Source organism: Emydura macquarii, unplaced genomic scaffold (assembly GCF_026122565.2).
Source record: "Emydura macquarii macquarii isolate MOO-44397 ecotype Brisbane River unplaced genomic scaffold, CSIRO-AGI_Emac_v2 contig_2437, whole genome shotgun sequence".
Lineage (NCBI taxonomy): Eukaryota > Metazoa > Chordata > Testudines > Chelidae > Emydura > Emydura macquarii.
This window is the reverse complement of record NW_027132574.1, coordinates 4,003,160-4,017,206: the sequence shown is the minus strand read 5'-3', so window position 1 is coordinate 4,017,206 and position 14,047 is coordinate 4,003,160. Positions and strand designations below refer to the sequence as shown.

The following is a 14,047-nucleotide window of genomic DNA, read 5'->3' as shown; positions in this document are numbered from 1 at the left end:
GAGATAATGGAGCAATTGATACAGGACTCAGATTAATCAAGACTTAGAGGGTAATTTAATGAATGCAAATCAACATGGGTCTATGGAAGATAGTTTGACAGTATCTAAATTGATATACTTTATTTTGCTGATTTTGTGATATCTTTGCTTGATAAAGGTAACAATATGTGTTGTAATATATTTGAACTTCTGTAACAGGTTTGATTTGGCACCACATGGCATTTTGATTGAAAACTAGAACAATATAAAACTAACATTATATACATTACATGGATTAAAAACTGGCTAACTCATGGGTCTCAAATGTAATTGTAAATGGGGAATTCACATAACAGGTGTGTTTCCAATGGGGTCCCACAGGGATTGGTTCTTGGCCCTAAACTGTTATCAGTGACTCTAGAAGAAAACATAAAATCATCGCTGATAATGTTGGCAGATGAACCAAAAATGCATGGTGGTAAATAATGAGGTTATTGATTCAGAGGTATTTGGATCACTTGGTAAATTAACTGCATTTTATTGATAGGCATTTTAATACAACTATACATAAACATCTAGGAACAAAGAATTTAGGCTATACTTACAGGATGAGGGACTCTAACTTGGGAAGCAGTGACTATGAAGATTTGAAGGTCATAGTGACTAATCACAAGCTCTCAGTGAAATACTGTGGCCGAAAGAGCAAATGCAATCCTTAGATGCATAAATAGGAAACCTTGAGTCAGAGTAGAAAGGTAAAATAACCTATCATATTTACAGGTTATATACAGATGCAATTACTGCTGGAATATGGTTTCCAATTCTGGTGACCACATTTCAAGGGATATTGATAAATTGGAGAGGGTTTAGAGAAGAACCATGAGAAAAGCATCAAAGAGCTGAATCTCTTTAAGCTAAAGAGAAGATTAGGGAGTGACTGGATTATAATCTGTAAGTATCTACATGGGGAACAAATATTTAATAATGGTCTCTTCAATCTAGCAAAGAAAGGTCTAACACGATCCAGTGACTGGAAGTTCGAGGTAGACAAATTCAGACCGGAAATAAGGCATACAGTTTTAATGGTCAAAGTAATTAACCATTGGAACAATTTACCAAGGGTTGTGGTGGAATTTCCATTACTGGCCATTTTAAAATCCAGATTGGATTTTTTTTCTTCTAAAATAAATGCTCTAGGAGTTGTTTCAGGAAAATTTCTGTGGCTTTTGTTATACAGGAGGTCAGATTTGATGATCATGACTGGCCTTGGAATCTGTGAATCTGAAAAAAGGAAAAATATTGGCTCTACCCTTCAGACTCCTCTTTTTAAGAGGACGATGCAACTGATGTTGATAGTATGGAAACTTGCTCTGCACATTTTTTTGGCACTGAATTCAAAATCCTCAAAATGGTCAGACTACATCACAACAAATGTTTCCAGGGAGAGTGGTAAATTAACAGCAGTGCCTAGAAGTATGTCCAGTGTAGTCTAGATGCTGGTCTGTTTGAACTACTTAAGCACAATGTTAAAAATTTGTGCTATGAAAACTGTCTGCAATTGTTGCATTCTCTTCTGAAGAGAAGTAACATATAAGTGAATGTCAGGGGCCTGATTTGTATTTTATTGACTCATCTTCCAATGCTTATTGAATAGTGCTATTGTTTTGACAGCATCTAGGTAGAATTGGTATGACTATGCCATTGCGTATCTAACAGTCTTTTGAGAGTCAGTCTGTGGCTAGTGTTAATATTTACGTGATGGAAAACTATTTTCTGTAAGGTATGTCGATACAACTTCAGTTAAATTTTTAGGGAATATACTATATAAGTAGGGTTTTCTCATGACAGGTGGGACTGCAGACAAACAGCCAGCCATATCACTAGCATTATCATATGTTTGTCCATGGTGGTTAGACACATCCAACGCTAAATTATCTATCATAGGCACCGCAGCTTTGGCCATTTTTTTGCACCTGTTCTCAAAAGATTGAAACAAGGTATCACTCAAATATTTGTCTCTCTGAATTGAGGAATCAGAATATGAATGGGGGGTCTATATGCACTACATGAGGTGCTGAATCAACAACTAGAGAAATAGGTGGCTTGGTATTGTTAGTTTTCTTTCTTATCAAGTCAATGAATTTGTTCCACAAGGCTGAGGACAGATAAGTGGGCTTACTTCTGTCCAGATTTAGCCAGTGGTCAGCCAGAGATGAATTAAGCTATGACATTTGCTCCAAAATCCTCAGTCACTAAAAAGCTTTATATAAAATCAAATTAGTATTAATTTAAATAAAAAATACTTTCATGTTTAGCTGTAGGTGGTGCATGGCCCTTAGTCAATCTTGCTAACAACTTTTCTGGTTTTATTAACTTGAGGGAAAAAAATCTCTTGGTGAAATTAAATGTTGAATCTTCTCACTGCTCAGTATTAAATGTCAGCCTAGCAATATCCAACATCATGTGAGAATTTCGATTGATGTAACTATACCAAGAGGGCACACCATATAACTAGATGGATTTTTTTATTACCATGGTGCAGATTGTCTAATAGATAAGCCTTAGTCTGATTAATTTTGTATGAGGATATCTTAAAACCACTAAAAACCATAGCAAAATTTTTATTTAAAACTTCAAGGAGAAGTGCTTTTTACTCACATAAGTCTTGCAAGGGTACGTCTTTGCAAGCATGAAATAACAGGAGCCACTGAATGACAAAAATATGATGGGGAACCCATGCAAAAAAATTCCATTTACTTGTGTCTAGGACAATTGACGTAGTTCAAAGACATCTTTCATTGACTGTCAGGAAATGCCAAGAAGAAAACATGACACCAGTGACCAGCCCTCTGGGCTCTAAGTTGGATGCAATATGGAAGCCAGTTCCAGATAATTATTTTACCCACCCCTATTCAAAAAAATGAAGTTAGAACTAATGCAACCAGAACCTAAAATTTAGTCTGTTTTCTGAGAGAAAACACCAGCAATAACCTGCTATTGAGTGTAGCCAACCTATATATTCCATAATTGTATTTGACATGCTTATAATACTTCAAAATACGTTCTTTTGTAAGATTAGTTGCAGTTATAAATATCACCAGCATGTAAAAGAGGGTCTCAGAAGTGGGGCATTGCAGTATATAAATGTAAGAGGAGAAAACAAATAGACCTACGTATTAGAGTAAGAAAGCTTGCCTGGGTTTACATTTCCTTTTAAACAAAAACCAAACAACGCCTCTCCCCCACCATGACTTGGCTTATTCTTTGAGTTTATAGATAGCTATTAGAGTGACTTCATTTTATAAATATCCAACTTCATATTTTCTGATCATAGCCTGTTGTCAGACTGAAGGCTGCTACATTTTTTTATTGGATAAATCTAAATAAATAATGCTTCACTTAAAATATTCTCAATGCAGGAAATGTGAAAATCCTACCTCAAAGTTCGAAGCTGAACTGTATTTTGGGGTTAAAAAATTCAGTTCTTGTCTTTTTGGTATAATGAGTCTCACTCGCATTCTGGGTTTAAACTCATGAAGCTGGGACCTATGTCTCAATGGCTTTGGGATGTGAGTCTTTGCTTCCTGGAAAATAACTTTTCAGTTTCTTTGTCTTCTGTTTTCTGTATCTTACAGTTGCTTTTCCATTTTGGCAATTACTTGTTAGTACAGAAAATGAGATGTTTTGCTGCCTTCTCAATTTGCTATGTGTATTCTTCATTCTGTACTTTTTTTGTCTTGTCCACAGACAAGTAATGGTCATCTTTCAGTAAAGGGAAGAAGAAATTGCACCTGTTTTATGGTCAGACAAAATCTTTAGTTAGTACATCATTTTACCATTGTGGCCTCTCTAATTTGATATTTCTCATTTGCTTATTCTTCTTCTAGGGTTTGTGTGTTTGTCAGCTTTGGGATGTTTCTGTATCCGTGTCATCCTCTACATCCCTTCCCCACTCCCCATTTGGACAGTAGTGTAGGTTCTTGGATCAATTTTGACTGATAAGCAAAAAATAGGAAACTTAACTTATTCCAATAAAATCACATTAAGGACAGGGAATACAACATCAGGGTGGGCTCTAGTTAGGTGCCCCTTCTTAATTTTTATGAGATTACATTGTAGTTTATTCCAGTCAAAAAGTTGTGGAGGCAGTTAGGCTGTTTCTGAGCCTGGTTCTAAGTCTCCATAGCTGCTGCATGGGGAAGTGGGGGAAACATACTTGTTCCTTCTCTGGTGTGGTGGGTGTGCAACTAAGATCTTCCCCTCCCACACTTTGCCATTTGTTTGGGGTTTCTTTGCTAATTGTGTTTTTAAGGGCTGGTTCTTTATTTGAAGTCCTTTATCAGAGAGCAAAAATACACTCAAGAAATGTTGTGCCTTTAAAAAAAAAAAAAGGGGGGGGGGAGAGGGTGGAACCCCAAAACAACCTCAATTCTTCTGTATTCCCTTACTCTTGTCTCTTATGTAAGCAAATGTTTTTTATCAGGTCCTTTACTTTGAAAATTAACTGAAGTGAGGGATTTAAAAAAACTCTCTTGCACTATGTTGCTGCTAGTGTCTACCATATTAGTTGTATTAGTTAGATGAGAGGTAACCTTTATTTTATGATCTAGTTCATGGCATTTCAGGTTTAGGAATGGCTGTCTGTTTCAAAGGAGCTGTTAGGCCATTGGCAGCACTAAAATGTGTTGGCAATGCATGGACAATGAATCTTTCTATTGTGTAACTTGCACAGTGGTTTCCTGGTAAAGGCAGTAGATTGGGATGTGAGAAATTTGAGTCCAATTCCTTTTTCCACTACACATGTCCTGTGACCCTGAACAGTTGACTTAGATCTCAGTTCAATAAAAACTTAATCTTCCTGTGCTAATCTACCTGTTGCTGACAACAGATGCAGCTGAGCTAGTACTGTAAATTTAAGTGTGTAACTGTTACTAGTATATTTAAAAAAAAAAAAAAAGCAACTAACCTTGTTTAACTAAAACTGAGTACTTCAAATTACATGCAACTTTTATATACCAGAGAAATAAGACTGACAAGCTGAAAAGAGGTTTTGATAGTGGTTGTATTGCTGCTTGACTTGACACGGAATGATCAGGGTATGTCTTCACTGACAGTGGCAAATTCGCCACAGTCAGATCGATCCGGAAGTCAACGCATTAAAGCCACCCCCTCAAGTGGCATAACACTACATCGGCGGAGTGCAGTGAAGATGCTGTGTAGAAGGGGAGTTACAAAGTTGACAGGAGTTACACAAGCTATGCAGAATAACTTGCGTGACTGCCGTCGAATTTCCAGGTAAATGTAGACCGGGCCTCAGCGGCATAGCGCATTATTTGTTTAGAAAAATGTCGCATATTTCCCTTGTTTTATAGAAGGTCCTGTTAAATCAGATTTGTAAATGTCACGTTCAGTTTGTGTAATTTTACCATAAATGGTAGGTCTTATTTTAAATCTCTCTTACCCAAAATATTTTCCTATATTGCCAATAACTTGCTTGCTTTGTCTAGTTAATATACAAATGCAGTCTATATTAAAAGATTTAATTAATGTAAATAACTGAGTTGAAAGCTGTCATAATAACATGGTAAAAATGGAAGCATAATCCAAAATTCTTGCAATTCACATTTATTGTACTTAAAAAAAACCAAAAATACACTATAAATAATAAAATCAACAAAATCCATGTAATGTTTGTCCACAAAATAATCCAGCCTCTTGCCCCATACTAGTCAATGCACCCCGCTCTCCAGGTAGCAGAAAGAAAGGTGAGCTTTTCACCATTCATAGAAAACACTGTTAGGCTTCAAAGGACCAAGAGGGGAAGCAGAAATCCAAAGCTGAAGAACCCTCCCAAAGAATACCCTGCCAGAAACCTCCCTTCCCTTTAAAATATGAGGCTGCTGTCTTGGAGAAAGCATGGCATCCGATTGCCTCTTTCACCATGCCCACTTCAGTTGCAATCTGTCAGAAAACGAGGTTCTTAAAACACCTTAAGCCTCTAGTTCAAAACCAATAACTTCAACTCAATCCAGAGGCTGATAATCCACCAGTTCCTATTGTGGAGTAACAGTAACATGCCATCTACATAACTTGCAATTAAGTGCAGACTGTGGGTGCTGCTTTATTAAAATTTCATCTTCTGGATGATCTCAAGATATAGTCCCACCTACTCCTCAGACACTAGTCTCATTTTTGAGTTGGTAGATGTGGATAACTGTAGCCAAGTCTACATCAGGAAGGTCACACTCCTGAGGTGCAAATGGAAAGAATTTCAGCCTGCTACATGGGCATCACAAGATAAAGGGAGGGAGGAAAGGGATTTAACCTATATGTTGGTTTTTAAACTGTTAGTTATTTAACTTTTTTGTTGGCTTTTCTCTGGAGCTTTGGCGTTTATTTGAAAAGGGAAACGGAGGTAGGGGGCATTAAAGGGAAGAGATTATGGGGGGGGGGGGAAGAAAGGAGCACAGAGGGTGGGTGGAGTGAGATTGGAGTAAAGAGACTGGGGGAAACAAATAACCAATCATCAGAGGGGAAGATGTCTATTGTAAAAGCTTTCAAAAACTAATTGGATGCAGATGACACCATCTGAGTCTGCAGGCTCCTGCGTTCAGTTACTTTTGTCTGCTCCAGGTGACTCAGTTTCTGGCTGGTTCCTCTAGTAATTTCTTTAGTTCCTAGCTCAAATGGCTGGGGAGAGGGTGGGACCACATGGGTCCTGGTGCCTGCAGAATAGAAGAAGAATCTCTTGCATAATTCTAGGTCTAGGGGGCATTGACCTTGATTGGGTCTCCAATTTCCCTTTCCCCCACTTCACCCAGTTGTATGGATGTACTTATTTCAGCAGTTTTTCTCTGCCTTTGCCAGATGAGTTTCTGGTCAGCTATCAGTTTTTTATAATTTATTAATACTTTTTTGTATTAATACTCCATTGCTCAGCATTGGAAGATAATTGAACTGCACCAGTTCCTGATCTGTTTAGAACCTTATGGTTTAGTACATCTTCTTGGCCAAACATGCATTCTGTTGTGGAATTGATACAATAGGTTTATGATTAAAAAAAAAATCAAAAAAGAGAAAAATAATCATAAGACAACTATACAACAGAAATTAACTTCGATACTTATGAAACAGAAATCCTGTTTTTCATAGGAAGGAATACTGAATTGCAGTTTGTTTTCCAGCGTACACGTAGCATGAGTATATTTAAACCTAGATGGTGATGGCCACTTGAGGTAATGTACATAGTGCTGGTAATAAAGCTAAAGTAATGCTCATACTGAGTATGCCCCTTAGATGTGTGTATGAAGGTAACTGATAAAAGACTTAACTTCTAGAGACTGTGGAGTAAGATACTCTTTCCTCACTTAACTTGTGCATTTTTTACCTTTACTAGAAAAATATTTTTATATGGCAGATGAAATAACGGGTCTCAGTTTTGTAGATTGATTCAAATTTTTGAAGGGGCATGTTCAAGTAAAATGACTGCCAACTCTTCTTCATTGAAGAAAAAGAAGTGAGACTTCTGTTTGTACTGGCTCTGTTCAAAATGGTGATAGGAATTGAAAATAAGAATGTAATTGATTATGATGTGGGCATGGACTTATTGAATGACTCTTATCTGAGTACAAGGTTGCTATACCCTAATTGGTATGTATTTTAAAAGAAAATGACACATTAGTCTTTCCCATAAGAACATAAATTACTAATTCAAAATTATCAAGATTTTTTCTAACATACAGTCTCAAATTAACTCCCCTTTATATAGATCTCTCCAGCCTTGACAAATGCAGTCTTGTCTTGCTTATCCATTTAAAATGTCATGATGTAAAGATCATTTTGTCACTTCGACCACATCACCCCCTCTTCAGACCCTTCCATTGATTTCCCCTGTTTAGGACATCAAGCACAACTTCCTCATCTTTAAAGAACTTCATGGTTTAATCTCCATGCTCTATTTACTTCTTTATAGTCTAGCGACGTGTCAACCCCCATTTCCCCTTTGCCAATAATGCCAGACTTGATCACTCATTTTTTTAAACTTTCAAATTGTCCTGATTTCTCCCATGTCTTATGTATACTATGACTTTTTCATATACTTTACTTGGATTGGCATTATTGGTAATTAAAAAACCAACATAATATTACTGTTTTTTAACTAATTGTTGTGGTGTGATTTAAAATGTTAGCCAATCTAATTTAACTAAGAGTTTTGTTTTGTTTTTTAAACTTCAGGGAAACAATCCATTCTCTGTTGAGGGACATGTCTTGTACATTTATATAAATGTTCAGCAGGATTTTCTCTACTTCTATATTGCAGATGGTTTGGCTGCCCTATCATTTTCCATTAGCTCCTTGACCTTGATTGGAATGTTGGCTGCTGTCACCTACACAGTAAGTCTCCATCCCCCTACATCCACCTTTAATTCTGCCTTGTATTACTATTTTGTTGATATTGATTTGCAGTTCTCACCACAAATTAGTCTTGGGTGGAAATACTTTCATATTAAAGGCAAAGCTGGAAGATACTAAGGGGTAATAAAAGGAGCTGCTTGTTACCAAGCTCCTAAACATTGTAGTTGAAGATCATTAGTACAGAATTATCAGACAACATAGTTAAACTTACACTGAAAGTGAGACAAGGATAACTCTTTAAGTGCTTGTAATACACTTCTAAGCCTTTTTCTATAATATTCAGATAAGATATGGCTGATTGCTTTCCTCCTAGAGAGACATCCAGGGATGGGTTCCTGAAAATCAGAATAACCTCTTAAGGCCGCTAACCTGCTTTTTTTTCCCCTCAATGCACTCACTAGGCATTTTCACCTCTTTCCCCATGCAGCGGGGAGGAAACTTAAAATTTTTCTGCATATTTTAGCCACAGTTGAGTCTTCCAGAATAATTCCTGACACTCTTGGAAGCTATTATTAAAGTATCTGTGCTAGAGACGTATAAGATGTGGCTGTCAATGCAAAGAAATGCACCTTTTTATGGTTGTAGTGGTATTGCAAATGGAGTGAGTTGTTTTCATGAGTAATATAAATCAAGATGATCTGTTTCTTCTGCATATCAGAGAAATTCCTTAGTTCACACTTCCAACTATGAAATCAAACATTAGAGAAGGTAAAGTGTTTTGTGTGACATCCCCTTCAGTTTTCAGTAGTTTTATGAGGGAGTTGCTGCTGCAGTTGTGACACACATTTCAAATGCTGGCAATAGCAGTAAAACATACATAAGATTACTCTTACAGGCGTACATAAGCCAAGTATTGATCTCTTAAACATCTTCTTGACTATAGCCCTCTCTTGGTAGGAATACAACACTGTTTAGTGCATTTTGTAATTAATTCATTAAATACACCTTTTTATAGCCTACAACAATGTTGATTCCTTTAGACAGAGGCTCTCAGACTGGGGGCAGACCCCCCTGGGGAGCTGTGGAATGTATTTTTGGTCAGGGGACATGAGAACTTTTGAGGGGGGGGGGGGAAACCTTAGTGTGCACATTTTACCCACAGCAATGAATAACTAGCAAAGCTGATTCCTCCAGACATATAAGGCCCTCAGATAGCGCTATGCATTTTGACAGATTTCTGTTAAACTTGCATAGCATTATACAAAGTCGTTGCCATCTGTATGTTAATCTGTTTGCTATGACACAGTGTGCACACTTAATTGAAGGTGGAAGAGGATTTCCAGATAGCTGTCTCAAGCATGCAACCCATGATGAAATTGCTCAGCTCCGAAAAACAGGTGCACCCATCACACTAGTAACAACTGTGTAATGCAAGTAAACCGTAGCTCACTTAAAATTTACATGCCTTTATACTTAAATGGCTATATTTGAATCAATACCTTACTGTTTTTAATATTTAGTGAGAATTGCATGTTGATCTTTTTATCAGTATATGCACACGTGGTGGTGGTGGTGAGGGGACATAAACTACTAGAGACACAAAGAAAGTGGGGGGTGCAATCAAATAAGTTTGAGAACCACTGCTCTAGACCAATAGTAAGTTTCTCATTGATTAATGCAGAAAGGAAAACTCACCTCCTTTATTAAAAAATGGTTACAGTAATGAGCTTCTTATTTCTCCTAAGAAGTCCTTGCATATTGCTGGATACCATATTTAGGTTTAAAATTCCTTACCATTTAGAAAAGCTATTAACCTTTGTAATTTAAGTTGATATTTGTGTATTTTATGTAGTGCCATAAAACAATTTGAGATGTACCTTTCCAGTTCTCATTCCTTTTTCTGTTTTGTAAGTTATATTCATCCTAGGCGTTAATCTTCTATTTGTACTACTGTTGTAGTCATCAGCTCACTCTCATTTGTCCTGATGAAAGTTTTTTTTGCAAAACTTGCAAACCCCATCAAGACCATGATTGGGCTACATCTATGCAACCAAATTGTAAAGCCTAGCAATTGATTACAAAGCAAAGCTGCAATGTTTGTAATTATTCTGGTAACTAGTGATGTGCTGGTTTACCATTAGATCAGCCATTAACCAGACAAAATTTTCTAATGTCATGTAATTTGTAAATAATAATTTGATAAATGATAATAAGTTGGATACATTTTTAATGAACTGATTTTGTTCAGTATTTTTTTCTCCTTCCCCTCTTAAAGACCCTCTTTTTTTCCCCCTTCCCTCTATGCACGGTTTACTAACTTTTCCCCACCCACATCATTAAGATGCTTTTTCCACTCCCAACCTCCCTCAGTGCCCAGCTTTGACATATATCTGCTGTCCCCACATCCCTTCACTAGTGAAGTGCTGTCAGCCAAGATCCACTCAAGGCAGCTCCTCTGTTTAAAACTAACAGACTTTTTCTCTGAAAGGCCATAAGTCAGTAAAGCTGTTTTGGAGCTGCTTCTGTCTGCAGGAGAAAGGGGAAAACATTAGAGCTGAAGAGCAAGAATTCTTAATTTGGAGTATTAACTCCTGGCATAACAAATGAGTCAAGAAAATTATTAAATGGTTCTTTTTGACAGATTCTAATTATGGGCATAGGGCTGTTGTACAGTGGCACTAAAATGTTTCGAGTGTCATGCGGAGATTTGCATTTTTTTAATGTTTGTAATATTTGGCTTTCTGGCTAACAATAAAATAATTTTTTTCCTACCCAGTACCATACCTTGTTGTTCCATATTGCTTAATATTTAAAATCTTGTTACTTTTTCAGTAGTATCAATAACAATGACCCCCTTCGTGGTGTGCTCAAGGTATGGCCTCCTAGGCTTAGGCCTCTTGCAAGCGAGCTGTCTCTGAACAAGGAACTGTTTCTCCCTCAAGACTACAATTATAGGCTCTATCCCCCTGCACTTCATTGCGACTATCTTAGCAGGTCTGACCTGGCTCAGCTCCTGAAGTATTTTTTTTCCCATCTACACTGAGGCTATGTCTTCACTAGAAATGCTGCAGTGGCATCACTGCAGCTGTGCTTCTGTAGCACTTCAGTGAAGACACTCATTACAGCAATGGAAAGATTCTCTTGTTTCTTCAGTTAATCCACCTTCCCGAGAGATGGTAGCGAGGTCAATGGAAGAATTTTTCTGTCTACACTGGGGTTTGGTAGGTCAGCTTAACTACATCGCTCAGTGGTGTGGATTTTTCACATCTCTGAATGAAGTAGCTGGGTCAACCTCACTTTTTAGTGTGGACCTGACTGGATGCTGGTTTGCCATTGACTAGACCACTGGAGCAGTGTCATGGAAATCTACAATAGAAATTGATAAGATGAACTCATTCCTAAGTAAATGCCTGTGGAAGATCTTCAGAGTTCATTGGAAATAGTTGCTTGCAACATCAGAAATTCTAAGTAGAACAAACAATCTAAAGCATCAAACATAGTAAAAGAAGACAACAATAGATATTTAGAACACGCTTGAGAGACGTCACCAACGCAACTTCCATGGCAAGTGAAACAGACCAGCACAAGACTGAAATAAATGGCAGAAACTGATGGATGCACTATACACCCAAGGGTACAGAAAGACAAAGGAAAAAAGCTTCCACAAAGCAAAGTACATTTATTTAAGGAAAAAAAACCTTAAAGAAAACATATCAATAAAAGGTCTAAACACAAACTTATCAGAGGTCCCTCATCTTTCCTGTGGAGACCCTGGCAAGTTCTTGTCCTTCAAACCCTCAGTGTAAGATTTTGTCCTTGGGTTAAAGGCTCATGTCATTTCATTAAATCAGAACGAGGCCTCTTTTCTGCTCCCCATTAATTCACATTAGTCTTTTATACGCCAAGCTGCTCCTTTGTCTCCTGGGTCCCTTGAACCTATTCTGAATTAGTATATGCAAGTCATCCAGGGGGTGATACTTGTTTAGCAGTCGGCAGGCTCCCACGGGTTTTAGTTCCTGGACAGAACTCAGTAATTCTCCTTAATGAGCCAGCATACAACCCTTGCTTCACCAGAAATAGAAAACATTTATAAAGTGGATAAAAGTATTTGTATATACTCAGGTTCATCATATGTGTCACAAGTGGTAGTTAGCCCAATGCAAAGAAGATACTAAACAAGGAATATTGATCCTTTTTTGTCAGTACTTGCCCACTAATGAAACCCTGGTCTCTCACCTTCATGATGTAAGAATTAGCTTTTTTTAGCTATTTAACAATTTGCAAATTAATTTGAGTATCTTCAAATTTTTGTGTGTGGATTTCAGTCCTGCAGCTTGATTGTCAACCTGAATCAGATAACTTTTTTCCAGATTTCTGTGGTGGATTTTAAAGGTTTGTTGGCATGTAATATCTACATTTCAGCCAGCAGTCAATTAACACTGCCTCTACAAACTACCCTTCTAATACTTAGTATATCAATAGAATACTATGTAACTTTTCATGATTTAATTTATGCTTATTTGGGAATATTGACAATAATGAACTAAAGGCAGATGAGAAAATTTAGGTGGTTTTACTCCAATTTATTACCAAGATTAGCCCTCAGGGACTTTGTTTGGCACTATTCTATTTCTGTGAACCTAATGTTCTCCCTCAGTCAAGGAGAGCAGTAGCAGTGGCACTGCTGGAATTTTTCACCGTTTTAACAACATGGCAATTGTGTTGGGTCAAATTAGAGGGCCTTCTTTTAGTTAGTTTAAAAAAAAAAAAAAAATAGTGGCAGTTACTATGTACTTAAAGATTCAAGACACCCTTTTATGGACAATTATGGATTAACCTGCCCATAGGTGAATGTGTTTTTCTAACCTCCATGTGATGCATGACACCCACTAATTCTTTGGGGGACTTAAATTGTGAATGGTATCTAAGAATGTGTTCACTTCTCTGCCTCTGTAGATGTGCTGTCTGGGACGATTACAGTGCCATGCAGCAATAGAGAGAGAAACCATGAGAAAGTTTTTATGCAGTCACTTCATGCTTGCCTGGGTAGTTTGAGGGAATGTGGTCATGCCATGACCCCAGGTGAACATCCTGCCACTGAGATTTCTAGTCTGAACCTTTGCACACCTGTGTGTGTAAGTAACTTAGGTTGCTTGCTGCAAGTTGTCTGTTAAATATAAGGTGGTGTGTATTTTATGGGGAGGCTTACACAGAAGAATAGTCTAATCAAAATTTTTGTTATATCGAGTGGGGAGGAACCAAAGATGGGCAGGGAGGTGCATGTGATGGGGACCGGGAGAGGTGCTGAGCAATGAGGACAGGTGGGAGGTAAGCCTTGGATTGGTTGTTTGAAAATCTTTATTTTACTAAACCTTAGGAGGGTCAAATGGCTACTTCCTGATCTTGAGGCAGTTAATTGTGGTGTTTCCAAAAACACGCTACTGGGAGACTTGGCACTTGATAGCACAGGAATCTTGACTGCTGGGGGGAAAATAAATATATATTCAGTAATAGGTGCCAGTTATGTGAATTCTGGTTTCTAGATCACTAGGTTGCAGAGGTTTTGCATGAGCACAAGGAATACACCATGACATGGGGATTGCTGACTACTGGCTGATCCGGTTTGTATGCAGTTTGTGGTGCATATTTACAGGACTTAAAGGGGAAAAGGGATTTCCCACCCCACCTTTCTTCTGTTCCTCTGGAGTTGGCA

At 37.7% G+C, this 14,047-nt stretch overlaps 1 protein-coding gene across 3 annotated transcripts in view; it reads left to right on the top strand.

Annotated features, from left to right (window-relative positions):
• LMBRD1 (LMBR1 domain containing 1) overlaps positions 1-14,047 on the top strand; it is a 273,786-nt gene that overhangs the window by 100,912 nt on the left and 158,827 nt on the right. For all 3 annotated transcript variants that reach the window (XM_067562532.1, XM_067562530.1, XM_067562531.1), the window contains exon 7: positions 8,300-8,373. In XM_067562532.1, the coding sequence (XP_067418633.1) occupies positions 8,300-8,373 (74 nt within the window). The remainder of the gene's footprint in view (positions 1-8,299; positions 8,374-14,047) is intronic.